We start from the raw sequence: 19,849 nt of genomic DNA, 5'->3' as shown, positions 1-19,849 counted from the left end.
AATCTCTTGCAAAGACGAATGGAGGGATTTTTTTTTTTCTCCTTGACCACACGGACCAGATCTGTTTTAGCTCTGACCTTCGTCTGAGGCAAAAAGACCTCTTCCTGGACTTTGTCTATGACCAGACCCAAGTACTCAAGCCTTCTTACTGGACAGAAGGCTGACATCTCTAGGTTGAGAATCCAATCCAGATGTTCCAAATGCTTGCCCATGCTGGACACACTGCGGTCTAGCCATGTAACCAAGTGATCTATAAGCAGGTCGTCTAGGTATGTCACTACTGAGATCCTTAATCTTGTTAATACCAGGACCACCATTTTTGTGAACACCAGGGGACAGTGGCTAACCCGAAGGGCAAGGCCACAAACTGAAAATGGCACTGTTCCACCTCGAATCGCAGAAATGTCTGGTGAGCGGGGCAGATTGGCACATGCAGATATGCATCTTTGATGTCTGTGAGAGGACACAACTGACTGGATTGATTCCATGGGAAAGGAGCGGATGGTTAGGAAACGATTTAGACCTTTGAGATCTAGAATGGGTCTGACATCTCCATTTGTTTTGGCACCATGAAGAGATTTGAATAAAAACCCATGTCATGCTCCTCTGTTGGAATTTCTGTAATCGCACCCTGTGACGTCAACCGGTCCAGTGCCTGAAATAAAGACCTTTTTAACGGGTCTCTGGGAAGATTCGATCTTAGAAAACAAAATGGTGGAAACTCTCAAAACTCTAGCTTGTAACCTAGAGATACTGTGGAGATAACCCATCTGTCTTGGATCTCTTCCCACCAGGCTCCTGAAAACTGCAGAAGCCTTCCCCCCACTCTTTTGGGACTCTTTTGTATGCTTCTGCCTCCAGGACTTCTTCTGGCCTTGTGCTTGGCCTTGAGGCTTACCTCTAGAACCCGACAGTGGAGGCCGTCAAAACTGTCTGGAGGCTGTAGCACCTGGTGCCGAGGAAGAAAAATATTTAAATGAAGGACACCTACTCCTTTTATCCAGTAAATGGACACTTTTTCCCCCTGAAAGGTTTTGGATATGCTTATACAAGTTGTCTCCGAACAACCGTTCCTCATGAAAAGGAAAACTTGCCAATAACTTTTTGCACGGCAATTCAGCTGACCAATGCTTCAACCAGAAAATTCTGCGCCTATGCACAGATAAGAGGGCAATGTGTGACGCCTGTTGAATAGAATCTTTAAGGGCGTCCACTGCAAAACATAAGGCCCTTGGCTAACTCACCGGCCACTTCCCCTTGAGCAGGGACACCTTTAATGACCTGCTTGAGCTGGTCTTTTAAGGATTGACAAACTCCTATCGCTGCAACAGCAGGCTGTACTGCTGAAACAGCTATAGAAAGGGAGGCTTTAAGTAAAGATTGCAGCTTTTTGTCGACTGGATCTTTGAAAACCTCGACATTGTCCACTGGACAAGTTAGACTTATATTCACAGAAGAAATAGAAGCATCCACTGCTGGCAAACTCCACTTTTTAGTGAAATATTCCTCCATGGGATAAAGAAGAGAAAATCTCCCGGGAGGAACAAAATACCTATCTGGGTGATCCCAGTCTGCATATATTAGTTGTTCCAGCAGTGGGTGCAAGAGGAAAGCATGTGTGCCCTGTGAAGGCCTCAAAGAACCCAAAGAAGAAAAGGGGGCCACTTATATGCAGAACAAACCAATTCTGTAAGGGATTGGACTAGTCGTTTTTGGGATTGAGAGGCTGAGAAGGGCTCCTCTGAGATTGAATCCTCAGAAGAGGTGTCATCTGCCTGTCCTCCTTCCCGGTCACCCAATGAAACCTCAATGTCATCTGCCCATTTCAACACTGGAAGGGGAGAAGGGGACCTTTTGTATTTTTTCCCAGACTGGGAGACAGACATGATCATGTTGGCTATTTTTCCCTCCAACCTAGCTAATGCTGAAGCCAAATCGTCCTTGGTGACGTATGCAGAGGCTGAAACGGATGTAGCCACTATGCCTGACAGCCTTAAAGACTCAGACTGGCCAGTTGCCTCTGGCCTTTTTGGGGAGGATAGTACTGTGGAAGCATGACTAGGATCCTCAGATCCCGACAGCAGCGTCCTTGAACTCCTCCCTGCTGTATTTCCCCCCATCTTTCTTTTGGGAAGGCATAGTTCTAAGCACAAAATGCAGGAGGTAGTCAAAATATGCATCCACTGCTGAGCTGTAGTCAAGGAAAAAAATGCCACTAATCACTGCTCAGCCTAATGTCCAGAAGATGTGCCTTTTTAAATGCCTCTATCCACACCTATACAGTGCTTACATGCCCCAGTATACTTTGTGTCCCTCCATCAGCCACCAGACTCTTTACAAAGTCATAAACTTTATGGCCATTGAGCCTGCGCCATATGCACGCATGCCCCCCCCATGTGCACGCTGGCCATGTCTAAGCCACGCCCCCTGCATCCTACAGTGGCCTTTACCAGAACTGATCCCCACGCAGACGAGGCGGTCCCGCTATCGGGATCGTTTAGGGGAGAGGGGGGCTATATTAGGAGGGCCGTGTGCCGTGGCGGAGAGGGGCGCCGCCCTGCTCCCATCCTCTGAACCAGCCTCTGGGGGGAGGGCTGCATGCTGTAAGCAAGGAGGTGGGTGGCCCCAGGGCTTTGAGCAACTGTCAGACCAGGATGAGGGGCAATGCTGTCCCCAAAATCAGCGCTGCAAAAACAGAAAAAAATGAAGCATGACAAGCAAACACCAGGTATGTTACAATACACCCTCTAGTGGCGAAACACAGGCAAGGCATTTGCTACTCAGAAGAATCCCCTGAAGTGAACCATATGTGTTCCTTTCCCAGGTTCTTCGTTTTTTTGTTTTGTTTTTTAAACGTACCATTCCCGCCACAGGATACTGCTGGAATACACAGACAGACTTAAACTTCACCCATCACGATAAGCCAGGTCTCGAACGGACCTTTAAGGACAGAGTCCCCCAAGGACATCCTTTGGTTTTAGTCATATATCCAAGGGCCTGGTCCAGTCCTCTAAAGAGGAGCATTACAGGCAAAAACCTTGCTTCTTCCTGAGGCTCAGGTACCATCCATCTTGGCCTTTCTTTGCCACTTTGAATGGATCCGACTGCATTCCCCTTGATCCTGGCAAGGATTTCTCCAAACAGGGATGTCTATATTATAGTACTTCAATCCACCGTGACCATCACCTTGAGACACTGGCAAAAAAAACCTGGAGGTACTTCCTGTATGGGAGGGGTTATATAGATGGGCACTTCCTGTCTTTGGATGAGCCAGTGTCCAGTCCATTCACCTATAGGTGGCGTATAACCCACATAGTAATTACTATGGCTGCTCTGTATCCCGTGATTTACGATAAAGAAATACATTTTTAAACTCTTACATGAAGAAAAAAAATCCTGCAGTGAACTCACATAAATTATTTTGGACTGATACCCTTTCAAATGAGTTGGCTGATTAGAAATGTGAAGTGGGCCTTTTTCATACTACCTTGACTCCCCTTTACTCCCCCACTACACTTCCATATGACCACTAATTTAAAATTGTTATGAGTATATATAACTCTTGAATGTCTTATGGCATTATAAATAATTTAAAAAAATTAACAGGATTCAGTTACTAATAAAAACAAATTGGACCTGAAATCCAAAAGATTAAGCCACCATACACCAGAGTTCCACTTAGACATACACCATACACTTACACATCAGGGTGAAAAAAGGACTTTATGACGATTACCAGTATATATGATATAATACTTTGACAAACTCTGTTCAAAATGAACATGCAGAAAAGTGAATGAATAGTATCGCCCATATGATACCACACTACAGAAATAAAGACCATACAAATAAACAGATGAATTTAAATGAAGGGTAAAATGCACAGTGCAGAGGCTTATTAGGATTCACCTTACTAAAGCCACACCAATGGAAGATGGGTTCTTACTGGTTACTATGGATAATGAACGTTGCTCCTTGAACAGTTTTGCTCTATGTAATTGTAAAAGTGAATAAAAGCTGTAACAATACTCACTGTATCCCATTCCCTGTACAAAGTATTTGAATGCTTCAGCGAGTTTCCCAGGCTGAAATTGAATGGAAAAGTAATGAAAAATACATTTTTAAGTGTGTACCCAAACATGACAGAAGACCTGGTTCATTTAACATGTATAACATCAGACAGCGAATCACTCTTTAACCACTTCAGCCCCAGAAGAATTTACCCCCTTCCTGACCAGAGCACTTTTTGCGATTCGGCATTGTGCCGCTTTAACTGACAATTGCGTGGTTGTGCGACATGGCTCCCAAACAAAATTGACGTCTTTTTTCACCCACAAATAGAGTTTTAGTTGCTATTTGATCACCTTGGCGTTTTTTTTTTTTTTTTTGCACTATAAAACAAAAAAATTTTGAAAAAAAAAAAAATGCAATATTTTTTAATTTTTGCTAAAATAAATATCCCCCAAAAATATTTAAAAAAATTTTTTTTTTCTCAGTCCGATAAGTATTCTTCTACATATTTTTGTTATTGATTGGTTTGTGCAAAAGTTATAGCGTCTACAAAATAGGGGAAAGTTATATGGCATTCTTATTGATATTTTTTTTTTTTACTAGTAATGGCAGCGATCAGCGATTTTTTTTGTGACTGACATTATGGGGGACACATCGGACAATTTTGACACATTTTTGAGACCATTGGCATTAATACAGCAATCAATGCGAAAATGTTGCATTGATTACTGTAAAAAATGTCACGGGGAGTGAAGGGGTTAACCACTAGGTGGCACTGTAGGGGTTAAGTGTGTCCTAGGGAGTGATTCTAACTGTGGGGGGGGGCTGTGTGTGACACGTCACTGATCATGGTCCCCGATTTCAGAGAGTGCTGATCAGTGACAGCGTCACTAGGCAGAACGGGGAGATGCCTGTTTAAATTAGCATCTCCCCGTTCTTTCTCACCTGCGGACATCAGGTCTGCGGGACCCGCGATCACAGAGCTCCCGGCGGGCACCCGCAAGCCGCCTCTTAAAGGGCAACGTACAAGTACGTTAATCTGCCTGCACATGCCCTTCTGCCGCAGTATGTCCGGTGAGGCGGTCGGGAAGCAGTTAATACAATGACCAAAATAAAACAATAAAGAATAGCATTTGTTAGGGTATACAGCACTATTTAGTCTACAGCAGAATGTATTACCTTTACTGCTTAGAATACTTCTCCCCATGCCCAGATAGAGAAGGCCAGCAGATAGTTTATGTGCTATGGCACTCATATGTGGTTACAAGTGGTGAGAGTTGCAGTAAAGCTAAAGATAGGACAGACAGGGTATATAGCAGACTGGCTTAAAGAGAACATTGACCAAGCTACGCATAACCTACTTCTTCTCAGCCCCGACACTTGCCCCTTGTAACCATATTTAAGCAACATAGTAAGCCTGTACCATGCTTGTCCTTTCAAACTGGGCAGTGGGAACAAAGCTTCCAGTGTATCACAAATCGTTTAATTTACTAGGTTACAGCAGAGCCCATGGCTTTATGTGCTAGAAGTGCAGTTACCATTTATTGAGCATTTCTTTTGTTACCAATATGAAATTTAATGTTGACATATGTATATGTAAGAAAAGTAAGAAAAGGAAATCAGAGAGAAACAATCAATAGTAGTTATTTTTTTTTGTGACAGGGCAACACCATGTCAAGGTTCAACGTTGGCAGTTAACCGCTTCCAGACCACCCACCGCATATATACTATATAGCAGGGCGGCCCAGCTGTGCAAAATCACGTATCTGTATGTGATTTTGTGCACGTGGTATAGGGGGCACACTTGTGGTGCCAGAGCGCTGCTCCCACTGTGATTGGACACAGCAGAAGCCTATTAGCAGGTCCGCCGCGACCCGCCAAACGTTCAGTGGAGTGACAGACCAGCGGTCTGCCTATGTAAAGCCCTGCCCCGGTTGAAGTCCTTTTGGACGAAACATGTCAGGCTTGGCTTTTTGCTCCCCACATTACCCCGAATTTTATTCTGTGATCAGTTTTTATTCCTATTGTTGTATGCCGGTTTTTTTTAGAAATAAAAAACCCAATCTTTTGACCCCATATGGAAGCATTTTTTTATTTACATAACCATCTGGATGAGAATTCCCTTGTCTTTCCACACCTAAGGTCCAGCCCCGGTGTTCCTTCCATCTGAGGTTCGGTTGGGTGGTTACCCACAACACCCCTGGAGTTGTGTTTGGAGGCCCTGGGTCCCTTGGAATCCCATTGATCCACCGATTTTGGCACCCTTGCCTTTAAGACTCGTCGTTGACACTCGAGTCCATCTGTTCTGGTAAGAGTAGATATACTTCCATTTTTGGTTGAGTATGTACCACCCCTGATGCTTCCCATTCCGGACAGTGCCAGCTTATTCCATCTTTGATTGATCATAATTTGGTGGTTGACGCATATGGCCCTTCTTAAGACTTTCACATCCATTGGACTTTTTCACAATTCCATTTGTGTTATTTTTGTATATTTGATTTTAGCACTATTTCACTTATATATCGATATATGTGTTTACTTGTTAGCATTACATTATCCACCATCCAGGTTTTATATGTTTGTCACATTGTTCATGTAGCAGATTTTTTTCCCCTTTTACCTATAGTTAGCACAGTAACCTCTATATTCACATTTGCCTTGTAAACAAGGCAGACCGCTGATCTGTCAGGGAGCAAAAGAGAGATCTTGTGTTTCAGCTAAGCTGAAACACGGATCTCCATTTTCCTCCAGTGTATCTGTCCCCCACACAGTTAGTAAGCACTTCCCAGGGACACATTTAACCCCTTGATCGCCCCTGGTGTTAACCCCTTCCCTGCCAGTGTCATTTATACTGTGACAGTGCATTGTTCTCGCGCTGATCACTGTGTATTGGTGTCACTGGTCCCCAAAAAGTGATATATTGTTTGCAGTAATTAGCGCAACGCTTTTTTTTTGCTCTTGAATTTTTGAACTTTGTTTGAGTGTGTGCTGCTTTTTTCTGATTTTTTTCTGATATTTCTTTGGGTTTAGCGCAGTTTTTTCTATTTTAGTGTGTATATATAATTTTGCACGCCCCACTTTTCATTTTTTTTATTAATTAAAAAAGTTTCAAAAATCCAATAGATTTCGTTCCACTTCACAATTGTGTCCCACTTGTTGGTGATTCTTCACAAAAAATAAAATTTTTATATCTTTATGTTTGAAGCCTGAAATGTGGCAAAAGGTTGAAAAGTTCAAGGGGGCCGAATACTTTCGCAAGGCACTGTGTGTGTGTATATATATATATATATATATATATTTATAAGTTTTCTATTATTAATTTACTTTAACCAAGTTTTTTTCCCTATGCTTATTTCAGTATTCATTTAGATTTTACTGGTGTTTGTAGCGAGTGCTTTTCATGTGTTTTTGTTTCTTTGTAATACTTTAAATCTCTTAAATAAAAGAATGCAAAAAAATAAAAATGCATAGACCCATCATATGTAACCTTTCACAAATTCTAGTAGTGAATGTTTACTTTAGGATATGAAAGACATTACAGATTTCTATAGTCAAACCAAGCACTGGACCATACACTGAACGCCTAAAGAAAAAGGACTGATGATAAAAGGTGTGCTACAGAACATTTCTTCTCACCTATAGCAAATCATTATTTCATTTTCAAACCGGGACTGCAGACAGCCGATTGGTTGCAAATTTCATTCTATAGCACATTCACACACGCATAAGCTCCAGTAAGTTTTTAGGGACATGTGCCAAAATGAAATGGAGAATCTGATTGGTTGTTGTAGATAACAATTGGCCTTTCTTCAAACACTTTTTGGCATGGGGCCCTCTTTCCTTCCAGTCTGTTTTGTAAACCTCCGTTCCTGGTTTGAATTATAAATGACGACATTTCCAACATCCTCTGGATTTAAATCAATTTATTATTGTGTGGTTATTCTACTGTGATTCTACAGAAAGGGCAGCAGAATGTGTTCTATGAAGGCAATGAGGGTTGTTTTAGTAAAACTGGAGAGTGTAAAATCTGGTGCAGCTCTGCATAGAGACCAATCAGCTTGCAGTTTTTTTTTTTTTTTTGTCAAAGCTTAATTGAACAAACTGAAGTTAGAAGCTGATTGGCTACCATGCACAGCTGCACCAGATTTTGCACTCTCCAGTTTTAGTAAATCAACCGTAATGTGTTTTGTTGATGCTTTTCTTAGATAATGTTTTATAACAGAATAATGAGTTTATTACCTGTGTAATCTGTGGCTGTCCACCAGAATCCGCCATCTATAATACAAAATATTATTATAAGTACAAACCTCATACCACCAGCCTGTCCATTTTGCACCTTTCACACTTTTTGAGATACAATCTTAGATTATATGTTTGTCCTGCAGTGCGTGTATGTTTTTTTTTAAAATTTGCTCGCAATGCTTCTAAAGTTTTCAGTAAGTAGACATTGAGTGTTTTAAAATAAATGTCATTTTTGGTTCAACGTCAACATTTGTATTTGCTTGGTATTTCACATTATTATGATGGTATATTATTTTTTTATTTTTTTTGTTAGATACTCCCTCGAGTAACTCTCTGCATGGCTGACAACTGCAGTAGGCAATTTTCTTTCAAGGCCCATTCACACTATGTATTGTGTTATTGAAACGCTATCTCTACGTAAAGGTGCGCTGCAGCATTTTCAGCAAGCAGCACAACATAATGCAATGGGTTGTAGTGTGCTGTACTGTGGGTGCATTGGGGTGTCATTCTAAATAAATTGCACTGCAACATACACTGCATCCTAAATTTTGCATTTTTTATGGCATGTTGACACAACACATCAGTATATAGACCTAAAGTGGAAATCCAATCTTTTTTTATTAATGCTATTCAAAACTTAGAAAGAATAAAATATTTCTGATGTCAAATATTATCTCATTAGTTCCTGTGTGGGAAGCAAAGAAAAAAATATGTTTTTCTTGGTGGTCTACATCAACAGTTACATAAAAAGAAAAAAAAAAAAAGGGAAGAAGCAAGCTACAAGGTAAACTACCTACTGATTGTAATTTACTGTTCCTGTGCTCACTGAAATAAGTAAAAAGTGTCAGTACTAAGCAGGAAGCATAGCCTGCACATGTAGTGAGCAAATATGGCTACCTTATGTACATAACTGATTACAGAATATAAATAGGGACTTCATTAAAACACAGTTATATATTAACATAGTTGGTGAGGTTGTAAAAAGACACAAGTCCATTCAGTTGAACCTGTGTGTGTGCGCGTTTATGTTAATAGTACATTGTATACCCCTGTGTGTTATGGTCATTAAGGTGCCCATCTAATTTTTTTTGGAATTATTCGATGCCCCCTGCTAATACCACTGCTTGTGGAAGGGAATGCCACATCCTTACCGCTCTGATGGTAAAGAACCCTCTATGCAGTTTAAGGTTAAACTGCTTCTCTTCTAATGTTAGTGAATGGCTGCGTGTCTTATTAAATTCCCTTTCACTGCTAGGGATCACCAGTAGAGTATTTGTACATAGATATATCCCCTCTTATGCGTCTCCTCTCCAGAGAGAATAAGTTCAATGCTTGTAGCCTTTCCGCATAGCGGGGGTCCTACAGTCCCTTTATTAGCTTTGCTGCTCTTCTCTGGACTCTCTCCAGCACATCCCTTCTGAGGACTGGTGCCCAGAACTGGATGGTATACTCAAAGTGTGGCCAGACCAGAGTCTTCTATAGTGGGAGAATTATCATTTTTTTCTCTGGAGTGAATCCGCTTTTTAATGCATGACAATATTCTGTTGCCTTTGCTTGCAGTGGCCTGGCATTGCACGCCATTGCTGACCCGGTCATCTACTAGGACCCTCAGGTCTTTTTCCATCCTAGATTCCCCCAGAGGTTCTTGCCCTAGCGAGTAAATTGCATTCATATTTTTGGCACCCAAATGCATTACTTTACATTTTTCAACATTAAACCTCATTTGCCATGTATTTGCCTATCCCTTTAATTTGTTTAGGTCTTCTTGCAAGGTTTCAACACCCTGCGTAGAAACTATTGCCCTGCTTAACTTTGTATTGTTTGCAAATACTGAAACTGAGCTGTTGATCCCATCCTCCAGGTCGTTTATGACTAAATAAAACAGGATTGGTCCCAGGACAGATCATTGAGGGACCCCCACTTTCCACACAAGACCATTTCCGAGTACTCCCTATTTATCACCACAGTTTGGACTCGCCCCTGTAGCCAGTTTTAAATCCAGGTACTCACCCTATGCTTGTACAGTACAGTAAAACGTTTGTGGGGAACTGTATCAAATGCCTTTGCAAAATCAAGATACACCACGTCCACAGGTCTTCCTTTATCTAGATCAGTGGTTCTCAACCGGGGTTCCGCGAGAGGTCCCCAGGGGTTCTGCAGCGATCTGACTGTCAGTCAGACAGCTGACAGGAGGACACAGGCACAGATAGGGAGGGAAGCGACTGGCATCCTATTAGCTGGAGTGCGCTGTTCCCTGCAGGCCCCTCCTCCCCTCTTGTCCTTCCCGAGTGCAATTAGGGATGGAATTGGGGGCGGGGTAACTAGTGGGGAATAACACTTAAAGCCTGGCTAGTAGCTCAGGACTTAAAATTTTGAGCCCTGCAGTAGACTAATCATTTATACAGTGCTGTTTTTGCTCAGGTCTTAATTTTTGTTGGTGACCCCCAATGGGGAAACTTTTGCTCACTTTCCCATCCCTGTGATACCTATCTAAGAAATGGGGGAGTAGTTGTCACATGGTACAGGAAGCCATGGACAGCAACAAAAACATTGCAGGTTGTCACCGGACAGGAAAGCATGGATAGCAACAAATACAATGCGACCCTTCCTCAAGTCACAAAAAAAAATGCATTTTTTGCTTGTCTGTTTCTGTTGGAGAGACCAAGGGAAATCATATAATCCAGTGTACTCCCTACAGTCTTAAAATGCTGGGTGTTACAATGACATGGAGGGTGGATGGTACAGTTTGTAATGTCATCTATGGAGGTTGAAAAGGGTCACCATAAAAAAAAAAAAAAAAAAAAAAAAGAGAATTATTCACTGTCACAATAATTTGACATTATGTGCCTGCAAATGACCCCTTTATTTGGGTAACAGTCACTGCAAATGTTTTTTTTTGTACCAAAATCTACTTTCTACTTAAAAGTAGAAAAAGGCAGTTGGTTACCTTTTATGTGCCTGCATTAGAACCTCTTCCAGTCCACTTACCTTCAAGAATGAAGTCTGTGTTGGATCCAGTTTTGAGTTGCACTCAACCTACAAGGCACACAGAAGAAGTTCAGTTTATAACAAAATCATAATAAAGCAATTCTCATTCTCAAGATAGATCCATTCAGACTTACCACTGCATCCTCATGAGGAGCCTGATCACCAACTACTAGCATCACAGGACATCTGCAATTAAGTATCAAGCATGTTAGAAAGGTATACCCAGGAGGATTTCTACAAGTAGCATGGCATAACACAGACACTTACTTTAGGGTGACGTCTCCACCACGTTCCAAGTTCAAATCCCGGCGACTGGAAAAAAGAAATGGCATAGATGTTAGAAACAATATGAACAGAAAAGACAGCCAAACATAACTGGTCCTTTTTTCTGCAAAATCTAGGCTCCATAAGTGAATTTCAACACTAAAAATGAACTTGTAAACATGTACTTTTTTTAGTTTTCATTATTTCTCGCAAAATGTTCAGTGTTCATTAAGTATACTTTTAATTCCAGCCAAAACATAGTTGTTGATAGAATGGGTATTGGCATTAGAGTGTCTATCAGATTTTTACTGCTATATGTGTCCCTGTTGAAACACGGTATAACTTCACTTCCTGTACTAGTAGTGAACAAACAAGAATTGAGGAGACCCACCCAGAGGGCACACGGCAATAAAAAACTGACACTAGGACTCCCTTTTCCTCAATGTACAAACCCCCTGAAAAAAAAAAAAAAAAACTATTTTGTTTAATCTCCTGTCTTGGGAGATGTGAAATCATAGTGGTTGTAAACCTTTTTAGGTAGGGTTACAACCATCTACTTGTTACATAAACTTAAAACAAAATAGACCGTAGTGTTCTTTAAAGAGGAAGTAAACCCTAATGGGTTTACTTCCTCTTTGATTCCCTGCAAAGGTAAAGCATAATGGATTACTATGCATCACATAGTGTGTTAGCAGGTGTGTTAAATTTGTTATCGCTCTCACTCTCTCATACTGGTCACTGGAAGTTCAACATGGCACCTCGTGGCATAGAACTCTTGAGGATCTGAAAAAAAGAATTATTGCTCTACATAAAGATGGTCTAGGCTATAAGAAGATTGCCAAGACCCTGAAACCGAGCTGCAGCACGGTGGCCAAGACCATACAGCAGTTTAACAGGACATGTTCCACTCAGAACAGGCCTCTCCATGGTCGACCAAAGAAGTTGAGTGCACGTGCTCAGCATCATATCCAGAGGTTGTCTTTGAGAAATAGACAGAGAGAGGTTGAAAGGGTGGGACTGCGAGCCGAGCCAAGCCGAATACACAGTAGAATCGGCACTGTCTTTTTCGGCAGCGTTCGCTCCAGAAACAGCAGGGAGGCGGGACTATGAGCAGAGCCGAGCAGACGGCTCTGTTTTTTTTGGCGCCGCTCGGTCTTTTTCGGCGGCGCGCGCTCGGTCTGTCTCGGCGGCGGGATATTTAAACATGGGCAAGGCTGCAAATGGCGCTGGGTGAGCTGGAAATGACACTGGCAAGCTGCAAATGACACTCTGCAAGGCTGCAAACAGCGGTGGGCAAGCTGCAAATGACACTGATCATTCTGCAATTATGGACAAGGCTGCAGATGCACACTGATAAGGCTGCATTGACGGGCATTTAAATGTAAGTTTTTTTCCCCTTAAACTTCCCTCCTAAAACTTTTTTCCTTAAAATGCCCTCCTAAACTTGGGGTGCGTGTTATACGCCGGTGCGTGTTATACCCCGATAAATACTGTATAATATATATATATATATATATATATATATATATATATATATATATATATATATATATATATATATATATATACACACACACATATACATACATATTTTATAATATATACATATATGTATGTGCATATATATATATATATATATATATACATATACATATACATACACACACACACACACACACATATATTATATATATATATATATACACACACACACACACACACACACACACACACACACACACACACACAAATCCATAGTTTTGACTTAATGGGTTAATAAATGCCATATTTACATAAATTAAGACAGTCAAGCCTGTCCTAACTAGCCCATTTCAAATTTGAGCAAAGCAAACCTAGGTTACTTTCCATAACAGGACAACGTTAAAATCATCACATAGTTTTGAGAAGACAAGCAGCTGACTGTCTATACAAATCTTGACTTTTGCTGTAAAAACGTGAGCGCAACCCCACCCACCTAACTGGTTTAATAAGAGGGGCAACCACAATGACCAACAGAGGGTTTGCTAAGAAGTTACACATACAGGTGCACATCAAAAAAAGCAGATCAAGACAGTCTTCTCAAATTTCTAACAGTGAAGGTTTGCTAGTATTTGGTCATCTTAAGGCTGCTTACACACTGATCAGATTTTATTCAGTTGTTCAGTTCAAAAAGAAGGAGAAAAAAGTGGAAGAAAAAAAATGCATCTCTTCAGACCTGATCAGTGAGCCATTTAAACATGCACCAAAAATGTAGCAAGCAGGACTTTTAAAATCGCATTTATTGGACACACACACACACACTTTAGCTATGGAGCTCAAAAAGTTAATTAAACAGTTCCCATCAAAGAATTAATGTACGAAAAGATATGCCATAAAAATGCCATAGCGTCGATTCTGCTTTCTTGTTTGAGCACCAAACTCTTAAAGCATTATGAAAAAATAACAGAATAACCTAAACAGAATATTTGATTTTGATACACAACTATTAATAAAAATCTGTTGATATGAGCCAAAGTATTTCCAACTATCTGCAAGTATTCCTGCTTAGACTAGAAGATGTCAAAGCCAATAATCTATTTGCATGTTCTTACCTATTGTAACTGTTCCAGTACAGCTGGTTGTTGCTGGCGATAGGGGAGTTTAAGATGGCGCTTTTGTACTGACGCACAATGTCTGTGTTGCCCGAAAGCTCTTCCTGCACAAACATAACATGGCAGAGTTAATCTACTACCCAGATGTGTAACTGGCAATCCGATATTAGGAGTATGCTTCTACTTACTGTACTGAAGAGATGAGATAGAATCATTTCCGGGATGGAAGATGTCAGGCCTGTAAGCTGGAGTAGGCAAAGACACACCATATGGTCAGAAACACATTGAAAAACAGAAATTCTTCAAATTAAACAGACAGTCTAGGTTTATTAGTTAGCAGGAGAGGGAAATAACGAAAGAAAAAAAAAAATAGATGACAACTATGTAGGGGCTGGTTTATAAAAAAGGGTCAAACTCTATTTCATTTGAAACAGAACTACCCAATTATAAATCAGCATAGAAAAATCTCAGCCCTGATCATCACCCTACCAGAAGACTGTACATTTAAAACAAAAATAAAAAAAGTAATCAAAATCTTATTGGTTGAATGGCAGCACCTCCTAATATACCACCCCTTCCCCAGCAAATAACAATCTTCCATCTGCCCTTCTTTGGTGTCAGTGCTTATTACTTATATATATGCTTATATATATTATACTTTGTTTGAGTGTGTGCTGCTTTTTTTCTGATTTTTTTCTGATATTTCTTTGGGTTTAGCACAGTTTTTTCCATTTTAGTGTGTATACATACATACACACATATACATATATATATATATATATATATATATATATATATATATATATATATATATATATATATATTTCAGGCATTAATATTTGTTTTAGCCTCAATCACCAAGGGGTTAAAAATGTTAATATTCACCCCACTGATAAAAATACAAGGCTTTCTTTATCTTTATACCCGGCAGCAGAAGGGACATTGCTTGTACTACTACCAGAACACAGCGCCACTTACTGTATGTAGCTAATACTACTACAGTATATTACAGCAGCTACAAGCGCCACTTTATGTAGCTAATACTACTACAGTATATTACAGCAGCTACAAGCGCCACTTTATGTAGCTAATACTACTACAGTATATTACAGCAGCTACAAGCGCCACTTTATGTAGCTAATACTACTACAGTATATTACAGCAGCTACAAGCGCCACTTAATGTATGTAGCTAATACTACTACTACCCTATATTACAGCAGCCTCAGTGGCGAGACCATTCTGGCATGGAAATAATTTGTTTGGGCCACAAACGAATTAAAGTGAAATGAAACATGAAATTCTCTTTTAACATCATGACATTATTGACGCATCTTTCAGACTATTTTTGTCTATTTTAATATCAAACTTTGTAAAAGATCAGAACAATAAGTGGGATGTCAAAGAAAAAAAAACCTAAAAGAGGTCACCATTTATTAACAGAGGGGTGTGGGGAGCAATCTAGATATCAAAAATGTCATGAAAGAAAAAGGTTTTCTATTGATGGAGAAGTTCACCGGTGCTACAGGGACCTTTGTTGTGGTCATTTACAGTCACACTAGCATTAGAAGAAAGACAGCGTTTACCATGCAGACTAGTGTACTGCCAGTTCTGGCACTGAGCAGTGTGATGCACATTTCAGTGCATCACTTTTCTTTCCTCTCGATTGTATTTGACATATTTCACATAGTGACCCTTTATTCATATGACCGCAGTGACATGAAGTGTCATACAGCATTTCTTCAGTTTTCTACACCACACTGTATTCTTTCGCACCGCAGCACTGCGTACATTACACCAGTGTTGTGGTGTAACCAGGGAAAAAAAAGAAAAAGATAACAATTGTTTTCTATGTGCCCTAACAGTCACTTGCATTCATCCAGTGCGGACAAATGCAGGTCACCGGACATAGTGTGAATGAGCTCTTCAAAAAAAAAAACAAAAAAACAAAAAAAAAAAAAATGATATATAACAATAATAATAACAATAATAATAATAATAAGACCTCACCTTATGTGCTGCCCAGTCCATCCAACCTTTGGCATTTGGGTCGATATTAAGGAGAACTAGACCTTCCACTGTATTAGGGTGTGTAAGCTGTAGGAAAAGAGATAGGACTGTTAAAACATGCCACCATAGACTACAGATCTCCTTTCATTTAGAAGTGTACTTTCACGTAATATTTTACATTTGTGATTTGCCCGGCAACCTTGAAAAAAGAAAGATGGGTTACTTTTACTAAAGAGAAACCTGTTTAATATTGCCAGTAGCCTCCTGGTACATCCTACTAAAAAAAAATAAAAAAAAAAATAAATCGCCATTCAGAACAGGGACGCTCATTTATCTCATTGCCGTCAACAAACAGCACCCATTGTTGGTGACCAGAACATCTTGTTTTTCCACGAGGATGGATGCAAAACACAGAGCCAGGCCATGCTACTAATAAAAAAAATAAATAAAAAAAATGGATGAACCATCAGATTAGGTAATCATCATAACTGGCATTTCTTCAGAGGTTGCAGGTAAAGTACAAATGTAGGATTCATATATGAGCAAAAACACCAAGTAATGCAATTCTGTATTGATTAGAAAAATTCTGGGTAAATATAAAAAGTACACAAATTAAGACAGCTCTGTAATCATTCATACATGATTAAATGCAAGCAATGCAGGTACCCAAATTTGACTTGCTAAAAATGTTTTGCAGTCCCCATACAGCAAGGCTGGAGGGTGAGAGGAAGAAGCAGTACAAGGAACCAATCAGTTCATGTGATGACAAGGCGCATGCTGATATAGGAAGAGAAAGCCTAGTGACAAAAGAGATGTGTTCCTTCTTATTTCACTGTCTTTTCAGTCTGGGGCAGATCCAGGGCAACCTGGGTTCAGAGGAAAAGGTTTGAAAGATGTTGGTCATGATGACTAGATGATGACCACTAGTGACAGCAAAAAGTACTACAGGGGAGATCTCTGGATTAACTGTACATCCATCCACAGCAAATGGATGGGCCTTTCATCCTGTCACTGTATGTGACCAGTACTTTAACCCTTGTGCTTCCTCCTTCCTGTACATTAATGTATCTGGTGCACCATTACCAAGCACCTTGTTTATCCCCATCAGTACTGCCATGTTTCTTCATTTCCCCAAAAATTTGGTAGATTAGGTAGATTTTTAAACAGAAAAAAAGTTTTTTTCAAAATCTTTGGTCTTTTTTTCCTTTTCATAGTTTAAAAAATAAAAATAAAAAATCCAGTGGTATTAAATAACACGAAAACAAAAGCGCCATCTGTCTTGAAGCAGTGATTAAATTCATTTGGGTACATTGTTGCATGACAAAGCAATTATCAGTCAAATGTCAGAGCACTGAAACCTGAAAAATGGCCTGGTAATCATAAAGGGGTATTACAGGCTGGTATACAAGTGGGTAAAGGTGAATATTTTGCTCAAAAGCTGGTTTTACTATTATACTGTATATTTTATTGTATCCATGTGTATCCATGTTTGTACATTGTAGATCTGTGATATCTATACCTCCCCTATCTTGCTAAAATAAAAATATAAACGCATTATTACCCCAGAGTAGCTTTTTTCCCTTTAAAGTCCCATAAGAGTAACATCTTTCCATTTGCTACTATTATACTGTATATTTTATTGGGCTATTCATTTTTATCTTGTCATTTTTGGCTGGAGTTCTGCTTTAAAATGTATTTTAAATGCAACTGGTGTAAACACCTGAATCTGACTGTGTCGGCATGTCATAATTCCTTATACAGACAACTCAGAATGGAAGGGGCAGTACATTTGGGCCAATGAGGTCCACTGCAATGTACATGCGATGACAAGAAATTTTCTCAGAACAAAGAGAGCAGAGAGATAAGTCCATCAATCTCTTGCTGCTTCCTTATTACCCAGTCACATGCTGGAGGCAAGGAGATGACCTGGTTGTATTGCCCAACTGCTCCTTGCAAAGAGTAATTGTTAACATCTTGGCGGACATTGATCCAAATGTTTCAACATTTACATTATCTCAGCTGTGGTTCTACAGAGGACTGGAGGACATGAAATGTCATAGTAGCATTTTGTTGTGCATTTGGTCTTGTCCTATACAGGGGACAGGGGGATGCTAATGAATTAGGCAATTTTGCAACAATCATCATACTGCAACAAGGTTTGTTCTGGAAAACAATAGGAATATCTGATATGCTCTGGTCAATGTATTAGGACACTATAATTGGAGGAATAATAAAGACTTTATCTATATACAATTCAACCTCTACAGTCTTGATAAAGTGGATATATTACTCTTTTTTTTTTTAATGAATACTTGGTCTTATGTCTTGTATGATCTAAGAACAAAAAATGTTGTGGAACTAATGTTTAAGACCTTTGTACAGATGTTCCCACTGGATTGATAATTTATACCTCTGTCACCGACAACTGCATATGCTTGGAACAAGTTAGAATTATTTTATTTTTTTTGCATTGCCCATTTAAGGGTTTTGCACGCATTTATATTGTAAATTTTAGCAAAAGTGCTGTTGTATGAAGTAACCACTTGTCTGGGGGGTCATTTAGCCAGTGTGCTAATTTACAGGCTTACTGTCATAATCAGTTGCTCCAGTCCACCATTTTGCTAAACGTATTATATACAAATAAAAGCATAGCCAACCCTCTTTGAGCAAAGGCTGTTGCGAGTGGCAGCATTACCTTAATACAGGTATACTGTTATATTATATATATATATATATATATATACACACACACACACCGTATTTATCGGCGTATAATACGCACTTTTCCCCCTTAAAATCAGGGGAAAATCGCGGGTGCGTGTTATACGCCGTTCCTCCGCGATTTCTGGGCTCTAGGCGCCTTTCAGCCGCCTTCGGCCCTTCTCACAGCGAGAAGGGCCGAGAGCGGCCGAAAGCCGCCGAGTACGGCCAAAAGCCGCTGAGTACGGCCGATGGCGGCTAAAAGCCGCCAGGTATGGCCGAAGGCGGGCAAAAGCCACCGAGAAATACTGGGCGCTGCCGAGATACACAGGACATCCCGGTGGCGCCATTTTTAAAAATATAAGCTGTCATCACTGAGGGGACAACGATGCACAAGGCTGCACATGACCGACAGGCTGCACATGACCGACAGGCTGCACATGACCGACAGGCTGCACATGACCGACAGGCTGCACATGACCGACAGGCTGCATTGATGGGCATTTAAATTAAGTTTTTTTTCCTTAAAATTCCCTCCTAAACTTGGGGTGCGTGTTATACAGTATCTATATATTTATTTTTATTTTTTGTGCACCAGCTCATTATTAAATGAAAAGGTATGTCTACCTGCATTTTTGGTGAATGCTTGAGGTTGAATCACCTACTGGCTATTTAGATCACTTGGAGATGTGGACATCAAGGTTTCTTCAGCCAGGTTTCAAACGCTACCCAGCTTTCAAAGCAAGGACAAAGAGAACAATGCAGCAGGGGATCCATATATTATCAGACCGAGTCTGAAAGTGTACTAAAAAGATCTTGCCACAGGTTCGACAATGAATTTGAAGAACTATCCATGTTCCCTAGCTATTTGGAGGATGCCTTTAATTGAAATACCGGTGTTGGTGGACTAAGCATTTAAAAATCTTGCTGTAGCTCTATAAGAAAAACCCTTCTGACTTTTACCAGTGACCTTCGCCAAAAAAAATGTGTCTCCTTCTGTATCATACCCTAAAAATAGACTAGAAGCTTAACTTCAGAGGAAAA

At 40.2% G+C, this 19,849-nt stretch overlaps 1 protein-coding gene across 2 annotated transcripts in view; it reads right to left on the bottom strand.

Moving 5' to 3' along the window:
• The window catches only part of NDRG2 (NDRG family member 2), an 85,532-nt gene that overhangs the window by 10,378 nt on the left and 55,305 nt on the right, over window positions 1–19,849 (bottom strand). For both annotated transcript variants that reach the window (XM_077461164.1, XM_077461165.1), the window contains exons 8-15: window positions 16,106–16,192; window positions 14,285–14,341; window positions 14,097–14,200; window positions 11,509–11,553; window positions 11,376–11,427; window positions 11,242–11,289; window positions 8,251–8,286; window positions 4,034–4,085 (exon numbers count right to left, since the gene is read on the bottom strand). In XM_077461164.1, coding sequence (XP_077317290.1) covers window positions 4,034–4,085; window positions 8,251–8,286; window positions 11,242–11,289; window positions 11,376–11,427; window positions 11,509–11,553; window positions 14,097–14,200; window positions 14,285–14,341; window positions 16,106–16,192 — 481 coding nt within the window. The remainder of the gene's footprint in view (window positions 1–4,033; window positions 4,086–8,250; window positions 8,287–11,241; window positions 11,290–11,375; window positions 11,428–11,508; window positions 11,554–14,096; window positions 14,201–14,284; window positions 14,342–16,105; window positions 16,193–19,849) is intronic.

This window comes from Lithobates pipiens, unplaced genomic scaffold (assembly GCF_037356315.1).
Source record: "Lithobates pipiens isolate NorthernLeopardFrog02 unplaced genomic scaffold, aLitPip1_a1.2 Scaffold_3, whole genome shotgun sequence".
NCBI lineage: Eukaryota > Metazoa > Chordata > Amphibia > Anura > Ranidae > Lithobates > Lithobates pipiens.
This window is presented reverse-complemented; position numbering and strand designations above follow the sequence as displayed.